This window comes from Suncus etruscus, chromosome 2 (assembly GCF_024139225.1).
Source record: "Suncus etruscus isolate mSunEtr1 chromosome 2, mSunEtr1.pri.cur, whole genome shotgun sequence".
NCBI classification, from domain to species: domain Eukaryota; kingdom Metazoa; phylum Chordata; class Mammalia; order Eulipotyphla; family Soricidae; genus Suncus; species Suncus etruscus.
Window position 1 is genome coordinate 144,256,606 of NC_064849.1, and position 24,656 is coordinate 144,281,261.

Sequence of the window (24,656 nt, forward strand, 5' to 3'; positions counted from 1 at the left end):
ATGGATAAATTATCTTTTCTGAATCATAACTCAAGAAGAAATGTCACTATTTTACCTATGATGTTTATATCAGAAACAGTAAGACAATGAGACATTCTGTTTTGATGCATTGGTCATTTATATATTGCAACTAGAATTCTGGGGACAAATAATCAAAATATATATGGGTATTAAGATAAAATTCTCTGCTCTTCATTCCATACAAATCAACAGGGGAAGAAGCAATAGAGCTGCTTTTAATAGTGCAATGGAAAGAACTCAACAAACTCAAACTCCCACAGTCACATACAGCCAGACTAAAAAGGACACCTAAAAGAGCTCCAACTTAATTTGGCAAATATGTAATTTTAAAATATTACCCCAAAATCATTTTGTAGTGACAATGTAATTTTTCCATATGCTCAATATAGAAACTGTTAAAACTACTGACCTAATTTAGAATATTAAGACAGCATCTAGAATCATTTTGCACCCTATATATTACTATCAGAGCATTATGTTTTAAAACCTAATGCAAAGGAATCTCAAAACTATTATTTGGTTCTTTTACAATTAAAATGCAGCTTTTGATACAAAGACATTATGCTTAAATAAATATCTTGGTAGCTAAAACCATCATTCTTGTCAGCATTTTCTGTGTAAGAAAAAAAAAACAGAACAAAAACACCAAAGAATTAAAAATTAAAATTTTAAAAATTTAAAATTAACGAGGAGACTATGTAGCTTTATGCTATATCTAAATATTGAAGGTAAAAAGTTTAAAGAATATTTAAGAAAAACGTGTTCCACTTCACTGTAAAATATTTAAAATATAAAGTTTAAAGTTAATTATAGTTTTTAAATCATAGTCCTTTAATAAGAATGGTGATAATACCAGATAAAGTCCTCAATTCATGTAAAAATTTTATACATGAAATGAATGCTAAATTTTGTTGGAATGTTAGTAACAGCTCAAAATGTAACTAATATGCTTTTCTGAGAAATATTCATGAGCTACATTTATGATTTATTTCAACCAAAGAGTTTTATTATCCAAATTATGCACTATTTCCAAAAAAATTTAACCTCCAACCAAAAGAATTTGCTATTGGGACTGTAGGAAAGTTAGTACAGAGGTTAAGATATTTGCCATAAAGTACTTGCTTTATGCCAGTTTGATACCAGTTCTGCAAAATGATCCCTGAGCACTGCCACAAATATAATCCCTGAGCTAGGAATAAGCCTTGACCATAGCTCAAAGCAGTCACACCCAACCCCTATACCTCTCCTAAGTTTTTGTTTAGAGGTCAAATAAATGTAAACCACAAAACTAAAAACTAATTCCAAAAAAAGAGTGTGAAAATAGCTGAGACACAATTATGCTCTTTCATAACAGTATATACACTTATAAATTGTACTGTTTGTTTTGTTTAAAAAAGATCACACAGTATCAGAGTGCTGGAATCTCTCTTCGTCTCCCATTGCTGTATCAGTTTGGTTCCCAAGAACATATGGTCTGCCAGGAATGATCCCCAAGCACAGAGCCAATAATAATAAGCCTTGAGTACAGCCTCAAAATGCATGGATAACATGTTTATTCTGTTAGGAACTTTTAAACTTTAGGTTTAAAACAAAAAGTTTATTTCCTCCTTTATTAATTTCACTTGCATTTTCATTCATTTCATCTCAATTTTGGGCTTGTAAAATAAAATCTCAATTATTTCAAATTCTACAAATACAAATCAAATTCTTAACAGAATTTAAATAGTAGCCAACAGGTTTGGAGTTGTAAAGATTCTGATTTTCAAAAATAGCAGAAAAACAATGACAATTTGGGAGAAATCATTTATGAACATAAAACTTAATACTTTCTCAAACAGTGGTAACACAAACTGCTTGATGATGAATTTTCAAAACATATTTAATTCTCATTCAAAAAAGAAAACTTCTAGATACAAATACAACTCAACCAATCACATTTTAACATACATTCAGCAACTTAAAATATTATAGGATCCAATATTTTCATCTTTAATAATCTCAATATATTATATATTTAATATATAATATGTACAATACATACAAGTAGTCAGCAGGATTACAAAGTAATTTTTGAAAGACTGATCAATATAGATAAATATGTTTAGACTATTAAAAAAGAACTACCTAAGATCAGAGTAAAATAAAAGATGGAAGGCCCAAACCTATCACCATCAAGGACGTAAATGTTCATATGGCAAAACATTTAAAAATATCCCTCAAGTTAGATAGAATACACTTTAAAACAATACTCCTGCTACTCTCAAGCAGCGGTGCTTATAGATATTAAGCACATACATCTTTTAAACTTAAATCACTATGCAGCTTTCTTTACTGTAATATACAGTAGCTATTTCTTCCTTTCTGTTGGATTTTTTGTTTCAAGAATGACTAATATATTACCAACAGAAGCAACTTCAGCTCCTTTCTTTTCTCTAAAGCATGGCTCAGTTTGAAGACTGTGCTATAGGCACCCACAATGAATATCAACAGTACCTTAAAACCTTTAAGAGCAATCAATCAATAACTGGAGTCATAGGAGAAATTTCAGGCTGATGGACGTTTCTGTAAACCAAGGTAATCAGAAGTATTACCCTTGTAGATAAAGCCCTCTCCTATCAATTAATTCAAGGAGTTAAAATTCCAATGCCACAGTATAATAGTTAACAATTTACTCTGTAATTTTAAATATGCCATTAATTCACCCTGAGAATACAGAGGAAACATTTACAATAAGATATTCTGATATGTTCTTTTATCCTTTGTATTTGCTTTCTTCTGGTTTCCATCAGTCCTTCAAGGGCACAGGTATTTGAATTCAAAGTATGACTTGGGTATCCTTTTTCTGTTAACTGTGGTTCATGCCACAGTCAAATACTGGTGATAGAAAAGTCCAAAAAGGCTTGTAGAAAAAAGACAAGCAGCAATCCACCAAGTCAGAAAAGAGAGAATTCCTCGAAAAAGCAGAGGAGTGAAAATGGTTTTTAAGCTGCTCAGTGCTACTGTTATCTGTGTAACAGTTACCTTCATCTTTCCATCACTGGTTGGCAATTCAGAGTAAACAGAATGGGAAGGTGGGCTCTTATCCACTGGCAATGCAGAGACAGATTCTGGATAAATCCCCCAGGAATGATTACCTAGAAAATTCAAGACACAAATAAATCTTGAAGTATAACTAATCCCAAAGTTTTATTGTTGTTCTTTGTAATGGCACAGGCATTTTAAACGCAGGCAAGCACTGTAAGATTAAGCAACACCCAGGACCTCCCAAAGAGGGAAGTGGACTGCCTGATGGAGGGTGTGGTATTGGACTGTTGGATACATGGCCATATCACTAAAACATTATAAACCAGGGTGTTTCAAAGAAAAAGAAACAAAAATGAAATAGAGGCTAGAGCACTTAGCAGGTAGGATATTTGCCTTGAATGTGGCAGACCTGAGTGATTCCCAGCATCCCATATGGATGCCTGCACCCTACCAGAAATAATTTCTGAGTACAGAGCCAGGGGTAATCCTTGAGCATCGCTGGGTATGGCCCAAATAGCAAGAGACTAAGAGAGAGAGAGAGAGTGAGAGTGAGTGAGGAAAGTGACAGAGTGAGTGAGTTGAATGAGATCTAAGAAACACAAAGGGAAACAATTACCTTTCTACATAGCTAGTTAAAAAATCCACTTAAATTATGACTAGACTAGAACAGGCTTCATCAGTAAAAGCATGAGGGAAAGACCTAAAAGTCCACTTCTAATAATGTGTACTAAAATCTACTAACATAAAACAAATTTTCCTTGTATAATACATGAATCAACTACATCTACTAGCGTGACAAGGACAGACTCAATAACTTCTTAGAAATCTTTTCTACCTCTAGAATATCAAATTAAATTTCTTTCTCAGAAACTATGATTTCCATGTGAGAAACTATTAATAGCTTTCTGAAGTTTTTATCATATATTTTTCTATGTTGGGTAGGATATGAGTCACATAATTTACAACCAAGCTGCTCCTTTATGTTTCCTACGTTCCTAAGGGACATTTTATTCTGATCATTAGCTTCACGGTATTGAATCTTAGCCCACACAAACAGCACTTTTAGTTCCTGGGGCTTCTTTATAAACTTTCATATTTGGCAGAGTGCCTGATGTAATAAAAATAGCAAAATGATCAATACAATAATGGCCAGTTTTTAAATAGCCCTATCCAAGAACCTGATAAGTGAAAAAAATTAAATGAGCACTCTGCTCTATGACTAAGAAATCATTCGTTTCTCAATCTAAGTTATCCATAGCATTACTCCCCCCAAAGTCTATAATTCAGATAAGTCTACAGATACCTTTAAGTAAGGTAAATTTTAGAATTAACAAAACTACTTGTGATATAAAATAAAGTAATATTAATAGGGATAAAATCAGGTAACTCCACACATCAACTCAGAAGGTGCTTATACTTTAGTAAACACATCCCTGGAAATCAAATCTAGGATCTTATACATAAAAAACAAGTATTAGACCACATCCTTAACCTTAGTAAACAATTCATAAAAAAATAAAGAATAATGTCATTATGTCATATTTTTAAAAATCTAGAAATCAACTTTTATAGCTATAACTTACCAATTCTTGTACAATGTTCAAAGACAAATATGTTTAGGGGCATATTTCTTTACAGGTAACAAAAAATTATTAATTATGGACAGAAAGCAAAACATGACTCCCAATGTCCAGGATATGCTTACCTAAAGTTTTCAAAAGCAAAGTCGTGTGAAGAAGCATTACCAGAGGCGCCACATACTGTAGTGCAATGACACAAAGGTAATAAAACACTCGGGCAACCTGCAACCAACAATGTTCTTAAGTGTTCTGTATGGCTGATCTGGTTAGGAGTATAATAAAATTTCATATAATATTCAAACTAAATTGCTTCTGTTTCTGAAAAGGAAGTTAATGAGTATAATTTCTTATAACAACTATTTATAAATGGTCCCATACTGAAAAAGTTTATCTGAAATATAAAATTACTATGTACTTTATGTGAAATATTAAAAGAATTAAGTAGATAAGTGAAAAAAGCACTAAAATTTAAGTGATGCAAGTTCACTTTACATTTAAAATATACAACAAAGTGCTGAAATTCTTAATGCAGACTGCTAATACATTAAGTAACAGTTAAGTCACAAATGAATATAAACCTCTAATAAATAAAATTTTAAAGTGAAAATTTTAAGTAAAATTTTACTGAAGTCAAATAGTAAAGATTATAAATATACATAAAAGGTAAAACAAGGGTCCAGAGTGATAGCATAGTGGTAGGGCATTTGCCTTACATACAGCTAACCAGGGTTCAATCCCCTGTACACTTCTGAATCCCCAAGCCCGCCAGGCGTAATTCCCACATTCAAAGTTAGAAGTAATCCTTGGCACTGTCGAGTATGGCCCAAAAACAAAATAAATAAAAAAAAGATAAAACAAAATGTAATTGTGATAAATGTTTCTGATTATAAGAGTAAAAATCAGAAGGTCAACAGAAAATCTAAAAAAAAAAGACACATGAGATATAGAACCAGTCTACCATTTCTTTTTAATCCACTATTAGTTCACATTCATGTAAGTAGAATAATATAAGAAGTAAATCTTGTCACTGAAAATTTTTTCCTAACCTTTAACTTGAGGCTCCCTAATTTGGCATATCAGAGCTTTATATAACTCAACTGACACTACATATGGTTCCCCCAAAACCAGTAGAAATGATAACTGAATATGGAGCCAGGAATAGCTCAACAATGCTGTGGCCAAAAACCCTCCCAAAGTATACATAAAGATCATCCTATTTAGTTACAATAAGAATATCATGGGATAATATTCTACCTGTCTAAAAAATAATAAAAACGAACCAAATTATCAAATAAAGTATTATTTTTTATCTGACCACAGTATATAAACTTACCATTTTCTGTAGTTCAATTGTACTTATTCGCCCTGCTTCTTTTTTCATCTGATCCACACATTTCTGAGCTAAGTTTAAGTAAGCTTGCAGGTGACTACGCATCATGGCCAACCGCAGAACACAAAGCAGGATTATGAACCAAAGTCGCAGTGTATCGAATGTAGCTTCTGTCATTCTACAGATCAAAAAGTTGACAAGGTACTCTCAAAGACCAATATATACTACCGTACTTGTTATATGTCTTTAATTAAAACTGGAGATATATAAAACAGTATGTCAAAGACCTATATGCCAAAGACAAAGTCGAACCAGATAAATGTATTATAAAAGTAAAACAAAAAAAGTCAAATATCATTTCAGTAACAGATTTTGGGAATAAAAATCACATTATAATTGACATTAGGTAAGAGAACAGAAAAATTTATATGAGTATAAAGGTAATATTAATTGATAGAAATAATTATAAATATTAATCAGGGTCAAAAAGATTAAATGATGTCCTGTAACTTCAATTTTTAAAGGCATCCATTACTACTGGTATTATTCTATTAAAAATAAAGTGATCCAATATTATCATGAGATATACAAATAAAACATTATGGAAAAACTAAATTAGACCACAAATATTCAGACTTACAAAGGTACGCTTTCTTTGCCCAATGGTGGGTTCATAATGTAGTCTTTGGTGATTGGTTTTACCCAGAGCAAAACCATAAATAATGGTGCCAAGAAGTTAATATGAAGTAATGTTCTGAAAGTAGGTAAGAAACAAATGTAAAAATACAGAAAAAAATTACATCAATAAATTACAGACGTTCAGTATAAATTAAGGCAGAAACGTATTTCAGGAGTCTAAATTAAAATCCTATATTGTCACGATTTTATATTTATCATTATCACTTCAAACTAATGAATTTTTGCAAAACTATGTCATTATCTTAGTTTTTCAGATAAGAATATTCAAACTCAGGAAAGTTACCTCATAGCAAGACAACAGGTTAGAGGTGGAGAGAAAACTGAAATTTAAAATTCCATACACTCCTAGCATTTTTCAATAACTACCTACTATATAATGTATTTAACTAACAGGCATTTATGATTCCCTAGCTCTATACAGTGAATGAGTCCAACCAACTTTCAGTATAGAAGTCATGTTAGAGGAGAATATATTTTAGTATGGCTGAAAAAAAAGATACGTATTTATCGTAAGACCTATGGAGGATACCTTCTACAACGTATAAGGAATCTTGTAATGTTATATTGACATGTCTTAAAATTAATGTTATAATTGTACCATTCATATCACAAATGATTTGCATATTTTTATTTCTTATTGGGAGTCTTATGAACATATCTGAAGTTATGTTTCCTTCTTCTATACAAATCAAGAAAAATTTTTTTATTACTCCTGACAAGGCAATACACAAAATTAGCGAAGTTTAGGTCTAAGTTGTAACTGTATTAAAGTCCCAAGGTAGTATCCTCAAGAGATAAATCATACCTCATAAAGGTTTGCCTTACTTTAAAACAGAGGCCAATTCTTCAGACTCTTACTGCTGTGTACCATGATGATGATGAGCTAAATTCTCATTCTCACTCTCTCTCTTCTTCTCTCTCTCTCTCTCCCTCCCTCCCACCCTCCCTCCCTCTCTTTCCCTCTCTCCCTCTCTCCCTCCCTCTCTCTCTCTCTCTCTCTCTCTCTCTCTCTCTCTCTCTCTCTCTCACTCTCTCTCTCTCTCTCTCAGACACACACACACACACACACAAAAAACACAAAACAACTAGGGTGCAAATAACAATGATCTACTCTTATAGCAAAACTATATGCAATTTATAGCCTTGTACCATGGCAGTGTGCAACAATACAATGGGAACTTAAAATAAAATAAAAATACAATAAAACACTAAATCCCAAAAGGGAGAACAAAAAAAATCTTTGGAGGAAAAAAAAAGAATCTACTTTCTCTAAGAATAAAACAAAAAAGACTTCCACCCCCAAACCACAAAATGCTTTAAGTTTTCCTTTAAAGTAACTTTTATCCCACTGCATGGGTAAACCACTGGATAAGGGTGAAAATAGCAGCAATATTAGATATATAGTGAACAATGTGGTTTAAAGGAGAGGTCTACCATAGCTTCAGTAATCAGTGAAGGACTTCTCTCCACCCACCCTTTTAGTTTATTTAAAATCATAACACTAGGGTTAGTGTATTGAAGTGAATATGTGGTAGAAAGGAAGAGAACCAGGTTTTAAAAAAGAAAAACCATTAGAGAAATGGATGGTAGGTAAAAGGTAGGACAGGACACAGCCAAAAGCATGCTGAGTAAAAGAAAAAAAAAATAAAAATGAAAAGTGGGTAGTAAAACGTGAGAATAAGTAAACATATACAAAGCCAATGTAGAAAATGGAGGTATTAAAAAAAAAAACAGAAAAAGAATGACATAGGTAAAAGAAGTAAAAACTTGAAAAGAACAGAGAACTGACATCACTAAACATGAGACTCTAAAGAGCAAAAATAGGAACTATCACTCAAAAACAGAAAAAAAAACCTATGAAACTTCCCAAAATAGACTTCTACTGTAAAACTAAAAGTCAAGATAGGAAACTGAATCTGGATGAACTGAGACATAAATGCACTATTTGGTCAAGTTGTCTATTCTAACAAACATTTTCTTAGAACCACAATGAATACAATAAACAGGATTTGAATAATATGCAGAAATCCAATATGATTTCTCCACTTAAAAACTAAGCAGAATTTAGGCCAGAGGGATAATTGCACAGCACTAGGGCATTTGCCTTGCAGACAGATTCCTGGCATCCCATATAATCCTCCAGCCTGCCAGGGGCAATTTCTTAGTGCAGAAACCAGGAGTGAACCCTGAGTGCCACTGGGTGTGGCCCCAAAACCATCCAATCAATAAAACTTAAAAAAAATTAAGCAGAATTTGGTAAATAAGGGTGAAGATGATATTTAACAGAATAATATATTCTCAATCCCCAAACTGTATTTTAACAAGAATGTTATAAACAGATCTATAATTAATTAATAGAGAAATCTTCCATATGTCTAATATTTAATTTCCAAACCTTTTAAAATCTAAATGAAAATATTCATATAAAATTCAGATATCTTAAATAAAATGTTGACTTAAGGAAAAGTTCATAAAAATCTCAGTTCAATAGTAGAAATTATAATTACACAATGATGTTCCGATTAAAAAGAACTAACATGGTGCTGGAGAGATAAAGTTCAATGGGTTTGGAGCATGTTTTGCATAGAGGAATCCTGAGTTTTATCTCTAGCACCACAGGGTGATTAGAACAATGCTGGAAGTAGGCCCCAACACTGTGTATGGAAAAAAAAACAAAAATAAAAAACCTCTAAGGTAATTAATGATGAGTCTATTTTGATAGTTAATGAGAAAGCAAATAAAAGCAGTTCTTTTAAATATAGGACAAAAATTTAGAAGGAACTTGCTTATAGTGAAAAGAGAAAATGTGTAACAGAATGGTTATTTTCAATACAGTAATTTATGATTTCATTACAATAATATACCTTCATAAGATGGAAAACATATATTTATCTGCATGTGCTTATGTACATTTTCCGCTTACTGTGTAATTTTTTCTGTTGTCAAATTCAGGGCATCCAGATGCATTTGAGCCAGCCGTAATCCAGGAAATGTCAAAAAAGCCCCAATGAGTGAACAGAAAATAGCCAGGAAAAATTTGAAAGTAAGTTTCGAAACAGGACCCCTAAAAAACAATGTTTAAGAAAACTGATAAATATTTTAAGATCTAAGAAATTTTTTCTGTAGTCATTTTATATAATTCTATAATCCGTAAATATAATAGCAGTGCAAGATAAATTTATATAAAAAGACTGCTTTGTTTTTCAATTACCTAAATGGATCTTGGTGAATTAAGAAACTATATCAAGCACTACAAATTTAGACAATTTCTAACAATCCACCTATACCTTAAACATAAAATTGAGTTAACTTAGAATTTTAATTAAGCTGCTGGTGATCAGGAATTAAAGAATAAATCCATATAAGAATTCTCTGAAAGATCTTAACTTTGTACAAATGGGAAAATTATGAGTAAAGCTATTTCTAATAGTGGAGCCCTACTTGAAAAAGAACTCTTCACAGACTGAAAGTAAGTACTTAAGAGTAAATATTGTTTTATCAAACTTTTAAAAACTTTTAAATACTGCTGAATTAAAAAAAAAACTTACTGAGATTCTAAACCTTGCTTTTCAAGAAACTGCATCGCACTGTCTGAAAAATTTGTAAAGCCTGTAGGGAAAAAAATTACTCTTATCACAGAGGTAAATGTAGAATCTTTGGAAATAAAAGGCAGAAAACACAGCATTTTAAATTTTGAATTGACTCATTGAGATTTTAGCAGAAACAAGTTTCAAAAGGAGCTTTGATATTTGTTCATTCCATAAAATTTCTGCATAAAATTTGCATTAACACATGCCTCTTTATCAGTATTACAGAAACTTATCTAAATGTAAGGAAAGACACTTTTTTTTGTTTATTTTTATTTGTTTTAGAGACAACACCCAGAGGTACTCAGGGTTACTCCTGGGTTTGCACTAAGGGGTCATTCTTGACAGTGCTCAAGGGACCATATGAAATGCTAGGAATCAAACCAGGGTTAGCTGCATGGCAAAGCAAATGCCTACCAGCTGTGTTATTATTCCGGCCCCAGACACATTTTTAATAAAATAACCCAAAACAGTGAAAGAAAAATAAAGATTTCACACCAAATGTTCAAAGCTTATTTTATTAGTGCCAGAGAAATACTCTAGGAGGTAAGGCACTTGCCTTGCATGTCACTGTTGATGGTTCAAATCCTCAACATCAATATGGCTCACCTTGCATAAACAGGCATAACTCCTCAAACAAAAACAAATTAGCAGCACCTTCTCCCCACTAAAAATTCATAGCTGGAGAGAACACAATGGGTAAGGCACTTACTTGCCTTGCATGCAACTGACCCAGGTTCAAAACCTGACACCCTGTATAGTCCGCCTATCCAGCCAGGAGTGGTCTCTGAGATTAGAGCCAAGAGTAAGCACTGAGAATAGTCAGGGATAGTCCAAAAATCAAATTTTCATATTAAACTCAAAATACTGAATTAAAAAAATAGTAAAACTAGCTAAAGCAAAACCAACTTAAAAAGTTGTACATTTTAGGCTGGAAAGACACTGCAGAGGGGAAGCTTGCTTTGCATGTGGCCAACTGACCCTGATTCAATGCCTATTACTGCATATGGTCCTGAGTACCCAAGGATCATTCCTAAGCACAGAGCCAACAATAGACTCTGAGAACTGCTAGACAGAACTCCACCCTCCCTTCATTTTAAGTTCAAAGAAAAAAAATTAATATCAAGACACCATGATTCAAGTACTGCGCAGTCCTAGCCATTATCTACTATCTACTTCTTCTTAACTCCTCTATTTCTTTCCTCCTCATGCCATTTTGAGAAGACTGGGCAGGACTAAGGGTTAACTCCTGGCTCTAAACTATGGGAACAATATGGGATGCCAGGAATGGATCTGGGTTGGTCACATGCAAGGTACCTACTGCATTATTCCTCAGGCCTATTTCCCCCGGGTGCCTACACCCACACTTTATTAAAAAAAAGAAAAGTTATAAAATTACCTTTTTCGAGTCCAAATTCAAGATAATTTTCTGTTACAATCAAAACTGCCATTGCTTTGACGAAAAAAAAAAATCCAAAAGTGACACACAGTGATCTTTCACCACCATCTTCTACTTTAAAATAATGTGTAGTTAATGAAAACAGAACTTTGCTGCAGAAAAAGTAGTTTAGGAAAAAATACAAATAATTGGAAGTTAATCTTTTTTTTTTTTTGGTTTTTGGGTCACACCCGGTAGTGCTCAAGGGTTACTCCTGGCTCTATGCTCAGAAATCTCTCCTGGCAGGCTCAGGGGACCAGAGGGGATGCCAGGATTCGATCTCCTTCTGCATGCAAGGCAAATGCTGTACCTCCATGCTATCTCTCCGGTCCCAGGAAGTTATAATCTTTAATGATCCTGAACTCCAAAAAAAAAATTTTTTTTTTTTGTCTCACCCACAACTAAGAGGAAAGTTTTCTGGCACCACGTACAAAGCCCTTGGGATGAGGTAATGAACACCTATGGAGCCAGGGGTTGATTCCATGATGGTATGCTTCAAGGATGGAGAAGCCCTGAATCTCCTAGGCCACGGGAATTCCCATTCTTCCCCAATGCTTACTGTGCTTATACCAAAAAAAAAAAAAAAAAAAAAAAAAAGTGGAGGGATCACCAAACCCTACCACTGCAGCACCCCTTCTTTTTCTTGTTTTGATTTGTTAGTTTCTGACTTTATTTTCCTTCTTTCCTCCACTTTTCTCTTCCCTTATCACTCCTGTGGTTATTATTTGGTGATTTTTTTTTCTTTTCTCATTAGCCGGGTGCATTTTTTTCCTTCTTTTTCTCTTTCTTTTTTTTGGTAGTTGCGGCCAATTTTTTTTCTCTCTTCCTTTTTTTTCTTTCCTTTTTCTTCTTATCCTTTTTATCGCAAATGACAACAAAATAGACAATCTACAACAAGCTATAAAGTGGAGACCAGTTGCACTAGTATTCTGGGGGGAAAGGGAAGGCCATATGAGATTCATGCTGGAAACGGGGGTGGAGGGAGGACAGCACTGGGATGGGAGTGCCCCTCATTCGTTGTCACTATGTACCATAAATGCTGTAAAAAATAAAAAAAAATGTTTTTTTTTTTTTTTTTTTTTTTTTTGGCCACAACCGGTGACACTCCTGGCAACTCCTGGCTAGGACCAGCAACTGGCTAGGCGCTCAGAAATAGCTCCTGGTTGGGGGACCATATGGGATGCCGGGGGATCAAACCATGGTCCGTCCTAAACTAGCGCGCACAAGGCAGATGCTTTACCACTTGTGCCACTGCTCCGGCTCCTTCAATATTATTTTTTTAACTTTGATTCTAGAACATGCTTATCTATAAGGTCATTCAGAAAAAAAAAAACTAATGAAAATCTGAAAATCTAGGAAGTAGATATAAAAATATATCACAGCTAGTAAATTTAATTTTTAGGTTTAAAATTTAGATTACAGTAATTTTATGAAATAATTTTTTACTAATTTAGAAAAGCTTGAGACTTTTTATTTAGTGAAAGCTTTGGGGACATAGATGTTCAGGGATTACTCCTGGCTCTGCACTCAGGAATCAGTCTTTGTGGTAATCATATGGGAACCATGAGATGCTACAGATTAAACTTGTGTCTGTTGTATGTCAGGCAAAACCTATCTGCTGCACTATCTCTCCAGCCCCTTAAAGGCTATTTAGAATACTAAAACAGATTTCAAAAAACTTTTACTTAAACCATTGTGATTTACAAAATCATTAGGCATACAATTTTTTAGGCCCAGTTCCACCACCAGTGTCACTCCCTCTACCATTGTTCCCAAAGTGTAACACCCATGCCATCACTAACCACCCCAGCCTGAAAACATAACAGGACCATTTTTAATTTTGGTTGTTTGAGTCTCAGAATTCCACTGTTGTTGACTCTAGCTTGAATATTTAGTTCTGCCCTTTCTTAACAACATGAATGCAGGGACCAGAGCAATAGCACAGAATAGGTAGGGCGTTCGCCTTGCATGCTGCCAACCTGGGACAGACCCAGGTTCGATTCCCAGCATGCTATATGGTCCCCAAACCTGCCAGGAGTGATTTCTGAGTGCATAGCCAGAAGTAACCCCTAAGCACCATTGGTTATGGCCCCCAAACAAAAACAAACAACACCAATGCACCTGAGACCTCTGTCCTTTCATATTTGTCTTTCTCCTCCTCCATTTAATTTCTTTCCTTCTCACTGTACTCTGGTGCCTACTGTGTTCTTGACAGTGCCTATTTAAAAATTACATCCGTTGTTGGGACATCTAGGTTGATTCAACTCTTACCTATTGTGTACCAAATGCTGTAACAAACAGTGGTATGCATACATCCTTTTGGGTGTTTATTTTCCCCCCCCTGGGGATAAATACCCAACAGCAGGAATGCTGGGTCATATGGCAATTCTATTCTGAGTTTACTGAGAATCCTACATGTTTTTTTCCAGAGGGGCTGGAACAGATAGTATTCCTGGTCCAATAGTAGATGGGAGTTTCCTTTTTCACCACATCCCACCAACACAAATTGATGCTAGTACTTTTTATATAAACCAATGAGCCATCCTAACTGGTTAAGAAGTAATCTCACTGTTACACAGATTGGATTGCCCTAATGATAAGTGATGATGAACATTTTTTCATGTGCCTTTGGCCATCTACTGGTCTTCCTGAGAGATGTCGATTCATTTCCAACTTAAAAAAAAAAACCTTCACTGAAATTTTTATTTTACATTTAGGATTAAGTACACCCCAAAAATCATCAGCAAATTACTCAACAATTTGAAATTACATCCCTAATAGACCATCTATAGCATAGAAACTAAGTATTGGGAACCATCAAGTCACAGGATGATTTTTTGAAAAAAAAAGCTCAACAAAATAAACCCTATTGAGAAATGGGTAGAATTGCTTAGACACTTCTTCAAAAACCTACAAATAGATAAGAGGCATATGACAGTGTTCATTATCATCATCAGAAAAATGCAAATACCCAACTACAAACATGTTTGTAATCATGGTGTTTAAATATTTAAATTTAAAAAAATTAGAAAGATTTGTAATCCACTTTGGTCAAAATAAAAATTATTTAAAAAAAAGAATATTTGACATATAGACAAATATAAAATTATTCCACTACAAAAATATTAAAAAAATAAAAACTCCCATATATATATAAAAAAAAAGAAAATGCAAATCAAAATGACAGATGAGGACCTATCATCACATCTATCAATGATAATGGTCTATATCAAAAGGTTCATATGTGGGTACAGTGAAAAATAAACCACTATTCACTGTTGGTATAACTACTGCATAGGTTCAGTATTTATAGATATTAGGATAGAGATTTCTCAAAAAATTAAAAGTAGAAAAACCATACGAACCAGTGATACAAAACATATTAATTCATAGATAGATGCACACAAATGTTCACTGCAGCACTACCTATAATAGACAAGTACTAAAAATAATCCATGTGACCAACATGATTATAGTTTAAGAAATAGTGGTATATATATATACACAATGAATATCACTCAACTATTAATAAAAGATGATTATCTTGCATGAATGGATGAAACTGGAAGACATTACGCTAACTGAAGTTAGTCAGTAGAAGATGAGATACCAGATGATCTCACTCATAGAGTATACAAAACAAAGCAAGTAAATAAACTAAGATATTGCCAACTTAACAAAGAGCTGAGGAAGCCAAGTAGCAGAGGAGGGAAGAGCAGAAAGAACCTGAAGATAATGGAGGCAGGTGTGGTACATTGTACTAAACTGTATCTTCAAGAAATCCTTAAAGTACTTCTATACAAGAATAACAAGTCCTACCACGAGAAGTAACATACATAAAAAATATAAAATATGAAAAAGGTACTTTTCAAGTACAATAATTCTTGTTATCTCTTTTATAGAGAATTTTAGATATTGTATTTCTCAGATCTAAAATTGCACTTGACTGCTTAAAAATGTTTATCTGAATATCTAAGATTTCAGGTATATTAATTTACTATCCTTTCACTAAGCACCTAGTTATAATAGATGATACAGTGATATATACTAATGATTACTTGTCACAATTCATGGCTGGGTTTTTCTTTTTGTTTTTCTTGGGCCACACCCAGTGATGCTCAGGGGTTACTCCTGGCTATGCACTCAGAAATCGCTCCTGGCTTGGGGGAACCATATGGGAAGCCAGGGGATCAAATCACGGTCCGTCCTTGGTCAGCAGCGTGCAAGGCAAACAGCCTACAGTTGCGCTATGGCTCCGGGCCCTCATTGGTTTTTTGAAAATGGATCATGTCCATGGATTCTATTTTATTTTTCTCAAAACATTTTATTTTGTTTGGTTTGTCATACTGCAAAGTATGCCTATGGGTCAGAGCTGAATTTCTGCTTGGTTTTTAACCTTATTGGTTATGTCTTATTGTGATATCTGTAGATGTTTATGAGGACTTATTTTATATATAAAATGTTATAATCTTCCAACCAATTCATTTCCTAGCCCTATAACTGCCTTGAGTTTTTAGTTATTGCAGTTGTCTTTTAACTTTCCAACAAAAAACTATGGAACACTTCACGAATTTGTGTGTCATCCTTGCGCAGGTGTCATGCTAATCTCTGTATCGTTCCAATTTTAGTATGTGCTGCCAAAACGAGCACTACTGCAGTTGTAACCCTTGGGATTTTTCTTTTTCTTTTCTTTGGCTTGTGGGCCACACCTGGAGTTGCTCAGAAGTTACTCCTGGCTGGCTAGGGAGACCATCTGGAATGCACAGGGATCAAAACAGGGTCAGCTGCTATGCTATTTCTCCAACCCCAACCCTTGGAATTTTTAAAGCCCAGGAGATGTCAAGTTTTCACTTAAAATTTTGGCCACTGTCCAAAGACCTGTCCATAGGCCAGAAACTATCTAATAGAAAATGCACCTTATATCACACTCTAGTTCCAACCCTTAACATCCTTCATAAATAAATCTATCTGCATTTCTATGTACTCCAATGGCTTTTAGTCTTAGCTTTAAATTTACTTGATTTTTGTAGTTTATAGCTATTCTACAAAGGTAATTAACATAGTACAGGTTTACATTGGATTAACATACCCAATTAAAATACAATTATCTTTAATAGTATCTAGACTATCAGACTCTGGCTCCATTTTACCACTTAGCTCACATCTTGCCCTATTTGTCATTTGCTCATAATCAGCCATACTGAACACTTATCATTATACCAGGAAATAGAGAACTGGGGTAAAAAAAAAAAGTTCCTTTATTGAAAAAAAACAACAGAGAGAATATGATAGAGAAAGAAAGAAAATCTGAGAATGGTGGTCACTTCTGATGATGCTTGTGGCTTACTCCTTCTATGGTCAGAGATTACTCCTGGCAGTCCTGGGGAACCATATGCAGTGCCAAGGATTGAACCTAGGTCAGTCAAAAGCAAGGTAAACACTACCTGCAGTATGATTACTCGGCCCCCAGGAAATAAGTCCTTTAATCCATCATCTTTCATGAAGCTTAGATTACTTCCCATCCAGACCACTTTCTTCCTCTTCTAACTCACAGTATTTAGTACTCAATATTCTCAATCATTAAGTAAATGATACACAATCATGAACTCCTCTTGATAAAGATGTAAATGCAAAAGCACTCTAGGTCTTGAAATCCTGGCTGAATTAGGTTTACTTTTAACTAACTATAATTTTCCATGTGAAGTTAATTAACCTCTGGCTCTCCAGCCATTCCATAGTAAATCATGACTAATTCAGTAATCAACTCAGGAAACTTATGAAAATTAAAGATTTCTGTTTAGTACTCAGTAACAACTTGATGACTTCTACATGAATTAAGAAAATATAACCTTCCATTACACCCAAAATAATATGGGAATGTACACAAGGACAGATAATGATTAAAAACAAAAATCAAAATTAGTTTTACTGTTTACTATTCCTTGTTGTATTTAAATCTTTTAAGTTTTTCATGAAAATTGAAGAGATACAGTGTCTACAGAAAAGTGTGGCATAAGCTAAAATTAGAGCTATGAAACCCGGCTACCAATTCCCCAATGCCATTATTTACTGATAGCCAGATACCCATGCATACTTTGAATTCAGCAGAAGACTAAGATTTAACCTCTGCAGAAAATGAATCTAAGATACAGAATTTAGATGTGAAAGCAACTATAGTGAAATAGGATCATTAAGTCAAAGTCTGTACTCAAAGGTATCTTAACCTTTGAGACTCGTACAGCAGTCTATACCCTAGGCAAGATCTTAGACTCTTCAAAGATCAATAGGTTCCATAGGAAGCATAGCACTTTATTCATGGCACTTACGATTGCACTGTATTAGATTAAAAAATCTAGCAGATTTGTGGTTTTTTATATTTAGAGATTTGTACTATAAGAGTTCACTTACTAACGGTAACTTAACCATTGTTCGTACTATTTTCTAACAGAGTCAATATTCTCATTTTAAGATAAAATACATTAATCTTTATTGTGAAATCTTGGTATCATCCCAAGAAATTGCTATACACAAATTGGAATAACAAGTACATTGATCTATTAATAAAATCCTTCTTAAATTACCTGATCCTGTGCCTCAGAACTCATTCAAATACATAGCAAAATACCATGCAGTGTGAAGTTCTGAGTTCAATCTCCAGCACCAAGGATCAACCCCCTACACTTCCTGCCACCACTGGGTACAGACATCAGGACAACAACAAAAATATGATCCTGTTTTAACATTAATAAAAACAAAACAATTTGAATAATGTAGAACTATTTGTCTTTTACAGATAAAAAGTTCAATTCTTTTTTTAGGGGGTTGTCATATTTTGGGACTATTATGCTCAGGGCTTAAACCTGGGCTCTGAGATCACTCCTGGCATAGCTTGGAAGATCTTATGCAGTATGAGGAGTCAAATCCAGGCTGGCTGTATGTAAGATAAGTGCCTGCTGGAAATAACTGACTCATTAATAAAAAGTCTAAATTCCTTAGACATGACAAAAAGTATTATGAATGCTTACTTTATATCCCATAAAAACAAATTTCAATAAGCCTTAATCTATAAAGATTTTCAAAATAGTCAAAGACTCATGAAAACATAAAACAGGCTGATTTTTAAAAATGCAAATAAGGTTTACTTTTTTTTTTTCTTAATCTTTTTTGTACTTTTTTTGGTTACTTCCTTACTGGATTTTTTGTTTGTTTGTTTGTTTCCTTTTGGTTTGTTTTTGTCTTGTTTCATTTTATTTTGTTTTGTTACTTTTTCCTTCTTTCCCCTTTCTTCTTCCAAAGGGATACTTACAGCACCTAGACACACTCCTCCCATATCCCTTGTTATATCTCCAATAGAGCCACATTACTAGAATCCCCTTGATCAGCATCATATTTGGAGGGAGAAAAATGGATGGTACCAAGACCGGACAGTTGTATGTCCATTTGGTGGAAATAAAAAATGATCAGACTTGAACACAAAATCCAAAGTCAACAACAACAGAAATGATACCCATTCTACATCAAGCTGTACATGGGGGGAACAGCTGTACTAGCATTATAGGGGGGGGTAGAAGAGGCGGAAGAGGTGTGCATGCTGGGAACAGGAGTGGAGGGAGCACAACACTGGTGGTGGGAATGCCCCTCATTCATTACTATTGTGTGCCTTAAATATTACTGTGAAAGATTTGTAATTCATCTTGCCCACAAAAAGAAAAAAAGAAAAAAAATGCAAATTAGGAGGGGAAATCTATCATGTAATATTCTGATTCAAAATATGGCAAGGCAATGAAAGCAATCCATAAATTATATTTGTAAATATATCATTTTCTAAATAAAATTTCAAAGTCATAATTACTATAAATTTATAACCAGAAATAAAGTCCTTATTTTCCATTTAAAATCCCTACATAACTCCTTTATTGACTTAAAGTATTTCTGGCACCATTAATATAATCAAATATAATAAAAGTTTACCAAAAGAGAGCTTCAACATATAATGGTATATAAAAAATTCAAGACAAAGTATTTTGGTTTATAATCCAGGTTTTACTCTGGTCCTTTCTCAGCAAATTTACAGTTTACTTCAGGATTTAGGGCTTCATTGCTCTTATTAATATAACTTCGTTTTATCAAGAATGAGAAATTTAGAACCCTTCAATAGCTCCAAAACTGACCTAGGTTTGTTTCTTTGCTGTAGTTGTCTATTTCTTATAGCAAAGAAATATATATAGTAGTTAATTTGTAGATTTTTCAATTTATAAATAGCAGACAGAACTGATTACTTAACCAGAAAATCTTACAATATATTCCAATTTTAACCACTTTACAACTTTTTGCTTTGTATAATTGCATGTCTGGCAACCAAAGTAAATTAAAATTTTAAGACACAGATTTAAATATATACATAATAGGGCTTTTTGTACCTTAAACCATCCACACAGTAAAATACAAGCACTGTGGACATGTGACTAATGATTCAGTCTTTTGACCAAATATAATAGGACTACTGAGAAGCTTTTATCATTCTTTGTAGAATAGCTTTCTTCTCACTCAAATTCATGTAACTGACTCAATATTACTCTCTGTCATACAGCTTATTCCTAAGAAAAGACTCGTTTTGTCAGACTTTCAGTTTTTCAAAATTTTACTTTTAAGGTCAGATTTACAAAATTTTTGCACTCAGCATTTTTACTTTTCATCACACATGAAAATTAAATGCTTCATGTAATAAAATCAGCAACATTTTCCAGTGACTAAGATATCATAGGCCACGGTCTAAAAAAAAGACGAGATTTGCTTTGATCTCACTGTATGGTTTCTCTTAATTCTATCTCCTCCATACTATGTAACTCGGCTGAAAAGGGACCTGAAACACAGACTTGGTCATTTGGTCCTTAAAATTACATTAGGCAAGATGGTACAATTGAGAATTAGTTTGTGTTTAGAAGTAAGATTGGAAGATGATGCGATACCTGAGATGAAAACACAACTTAATGCAGAAAACTGAGCTGATGGGAAGAGGTGGTTCAGCTTCAAGTTCCAGATTCAGGACTTCTGTGTCACACACTTAAGAAGTGTGATTCTCATGTTTTCAATTTTTCTAATCAACATAATTGTATAAAATTTAAAAAGTGATAGAGTAAGATGACAGGAGAAAATGTCCTTAAAACAATTTTCCCTCATTTCAAAATAAATTATTTAGGTTTCATGTGTCTAAATTTGAGACCAGTTTAACAAAGAACATTTTATCAATAAAAAAAAAAAAACTGCAAATAATTCCTAAGTCTACTGGTTTATGTGTAACTCTGGACTTAAGTAGAAAAAGCTATTGTCCTATGTAATCAATGGAGACATGTGTTTGACTAATAAGTAGGCACATACAATAAGAATTATAAAGAGAAGCCAGACAAAGGTTGCTGCAACTAGACTCTGTTCATGGGGTATTAAAAGCATACCAGATATGTTATAACTAAGATAAAAGATATGCTATAAACAGATTTCTTGTTGGTGTTAATATGAACACCTGGCATTTAATAGTCTTCTTGTATGCCATGAAAGCATTGTGTCATTTTTCACATTCTACAAGTTTTTAAAAGAAAATAACCCAAGCTTACACAAGAGTCTACTTTTCTCTTCCTTCTCTTTCCCTGTTGTGGAGGGTCAAAGTTGGCTGAAAATAGCTGAGAGTCTAATGTCCTTCAGAACTTTCAGTCTTTACTGGATGGGGAGACGGCTAGCTATGGGATTCCTGCAGGGATGCTATTGTTTGATGCCTTTCATGAGTGCACTACTTTAAACTAAGCAGAGCCAGTTCAGTACTAAGACTGTGTGAGACTTTTACTCTCACACTATTGAACACTAATAGTGAAATGAAAGATAAAATGTATTCACAAAAACAATAAAGAGTACCTATTAAGCACATTTTTCTAATTTCTCTGGTAAGTAAACAGCAGCATTAAATTAAATAGAACAGAATTTCAAGAATATGCATTCACAAATAAAATTTGGATGCATCTATAAATGATTAGAATTCCAGAGTACGAAAAAGAAATATGACATAGTACTAATATCCAGGTATAATATTTTCTGTTTCATTCAACTTTTTTCTAGTAATGGGTTTTAATTCTCGCTCAGTGGCATTTTTGCATATTTAATGCTAAATAATAATAAAAAATTGCTTTTGGAATTTAGGGCCACACTCATCTGTGCTCTGGACTAATTTCTGGCTCTCTGTCTAGATCACTCCTGGCAGTTTTCAGGGTTTCTACCATAAGTGGTGCCAATGATCACTCCTGGGTTGCCCTATGACAAGGTAAGCAATCATCCTAGTGATTACATTACTATTTGGCTCCTAAACCAGCATTTTAAGAACTTGACTTTTACTTTTACTTTATATTCCACACCTACTATGCAGGAATATCTTACAAGTGAAATAATACCCAATCTTCATATTCTACAGTTTTAATTAATACCCAGCCTCTGAAAATAAAATATAAAGGACATGTATTTATTGTGATTCATCCCAAATCTGACTAAATAAACCTCACATAAAGTGAAAATTCTTAACAAGAGAACAGAAAAGAATTGCCAATGTTTGAATTGAGTAAAGAGAGGAACAAGCAATAACTGACTTCATTTTCAGACTTCACTAATGTACTAGCACTAGAAGAGGAGGAACTCAGTAAGAAAGCAAATTCATTTATAAAAACTTGTGGAAATATTGAGAAACTGAACACAGCAGATAATAAAATAAAAGACTTCAATTTGTATAAAATAGATGATTTTTTTATATATCTTTATATTAATAATTATAAGCTTGGATTTTCCTTGCCTCATCATGGACCTTCACCAACTCTAGTAAAATCTTGAATTATTACAATATGAAGGCAAGAAACTGAAGACTATGATTACATGTGATACTATGTAATTTTTTTCTATCTTTTTAGGCAATAAAGAATTAGAAATAAGGGATAGAATAAGAATATATACATTTGGGGCCGGGCGGTGGCGCTAAAGGTAAGGTGCCTGCCTTACCTGCGCTAGCCTAGGAAGGACCGCGGTTCGATCCCCCGGCGTCCCATATGGTCCCCCAAGCCAGGAGCGACTTCTGAGCACATAGCCAGGAGTAACCCCTGAGCGTCACCGGGTGTGGCCCAAAAACCAAAAAAAAAAAAAAAAAAAGAATATATACATTTAAGTGTATGCCTCAATACTAGATGCTGTGCTTGAGCCTCCTTGATTTCCATAATACTGGCCATCAGAACTGCACCTCACAGATGGAAGAAAAGACAGTAGTCTGGAAAGAATGCTCAGTCTAACCACATGAATTCACTGATATCTGTTCCCCAAGGGTACTTCCAAGTCCTTACTAAAACATCCACAAAAACTGTCATAAATTCATAACAGGTAGTCATTTGCAAAAAATCTACGATTTTTTTTTTTTTTTTTTGGTTTTTGGGTCACACCCAGCAGCGCTCGGGGGCCACTCCTGGCTCTATGGTCAGAAATGGCTCCTGGCAGGCTCAGGGGACCATATGGGATGCAAAGCAAACGCCTTAACTCCATGTTATCTCTCAGGCCCCCAAAAATCTTCCAATTTTTAAGAGTATTCTTAAATTAAAAAGAGAGATGCTCTAAGTTTATAACATGTTAAGAGACAAATCTCAACATGACAGTGATTAAAAAAAAAAAGGAGGTGGTGGGAGTGACACGTGGAGATTCAGAAAACAATACAGATACAAACAACTTAAAAATTAGGGCTTAGATGTATCTTTGTGGTAGAGCACATAGCTAACTGAGTATAAGGCATTGGGTTTGCTCCCAGCATTCCAAAAATAAACAGCTAAAAAGAGTGCTCAATGGAGCCGGAGAGATAGCACAGCTACAGGGTGTTTGCTTTGCACTCAGCTGACTCTGGACTGATCCAGGTTCCATTTCCAGCATCCCATATGGTCCCCCAAGAAAGCCAGGAGCAATTTCTGAGGGAGTCAGGAGTAACCCTGAGCGCTGCTAGGTGTGGCTCAGAATGCCAAAAAGTCCCCACCCCAAATTAAAGAAAGTATTCACATACCCTTAGAAATAAAGATACTGAAGATAAAGAGATAGTGTAGTATCCTAGTTTGATTCCCTGAAGTGTGCCAGGAGGGACTACAGGAGTAAGCCATAAGCACGACCAGATGTGGAGCAACTACCCTCCTTCACCCAAAAGGAATAACAAGATATTATACATGACAAAGTGTGCCATGAAAATGGACTATTCAAAGGACTAAAGATTTAAAATTTAGTAAGGACTCAAATGTACGCAGGAGTAAAAACTTAAAAATAAAAACCATTTGTTACAAAAAATCTCATGAGAAAGGGGCTGGAGAGAATGAGTAAAGGGATTAGGCATCTGCCTTGAACACAGCTGACTCGAGCCAGAGTGTTTCCTGAGTAACATTGGATGTGCCCCTGTAAAGAAACAAACAGAATAATTAAATAAAAAAAACTAAGAGAAAAATTAAGACAGTATAATATATATGAATAAAAGAAAGTAATTAAAGTAGCAAAGAAATTAGACATTTCACTAAAAATATTTTCTGTAACAAGACACAAAACAGAATGTGACAAAAAATAAAAACAAAACTTCTGGTGCCAGAGTGATAGCATAGTGTATAGGGCTTTTACCTTGCACACAGCAGGCCAGGGTTCGATCCCGAACAACCCATATGGTTCCCTGAGCCTGCCAGGTGTAATTTCGAAGCGCAGAGCCAGGAGTAATACCTGGGCATTGCCAAAACCCAGTTTCCTACACCCAAAAAAATCCCGCACAAAATGCTGGCATAACAACAGCAAACAGTTCGTTAGTTTGCTGTTGATCACATCTTAATCACCACCAAATTAACAGTAAAGGTATTTTTATATTTAATAATAAATAGAGCAAATGAGAAAATTAACAGCTGTAAAATTTGGAAAGAGAAAGCAAGTAAATAAATGGCTAT

At 34.1% G+C, this 24,656-nt stretch overlaps 1 protein-coding gene and 1 pseudogene across 1 annotated transcript in view; both read right to left on the reverse strand.

Moving 5' to 3' along the window:
* Window positions 1-1,882: 1,882 nt before the first annotated feature.
* Window positions 1,883-24,656, reverse strand: part of TMEM161B (transmembrane protein 161B) — a 43,520-nt gene continuing 20,746 nt past the window's right edge. The window contains exons 5-11 of the mRNA XM_049769134.1: window positions 11,641-11,792; window positions 10,203-10,263; window positions 9,578-9,718; window positions 6,596-6,709; window positions 5,959-6,133; window positions 4,751-4,847; window positions 1,883-3,155 (exon numbers count right to left, since the gene is read on the reverse strand). Of these exons, the coding sequence (XP_049625091.1) occupies window positions 2,878-3,155; window positions 4,751-4,847; window positions 5,959-6,133; window positions 6,596-6,709; window positions 9,578-9,718; window positions 10,203-10,263; window positions 11,641-11,792 (1,018 nt within the window). The 3' untranslated portion in view covers window positions 1,883-2,877. The remainder of the gene's footprint in view (window positions 3,156-4,750; window positions 4,848-5,958; window positions 6,134-6,595; window positions 6,710-9,577; window positions 9,719-10,202; window positions 10,264-11,640; window positions 11,793-24,656) is intronic.
* On the reverse strand, window positions 16,228-16,327 carry LOC126002245 (uncharacterized; annotated as a pseudogene).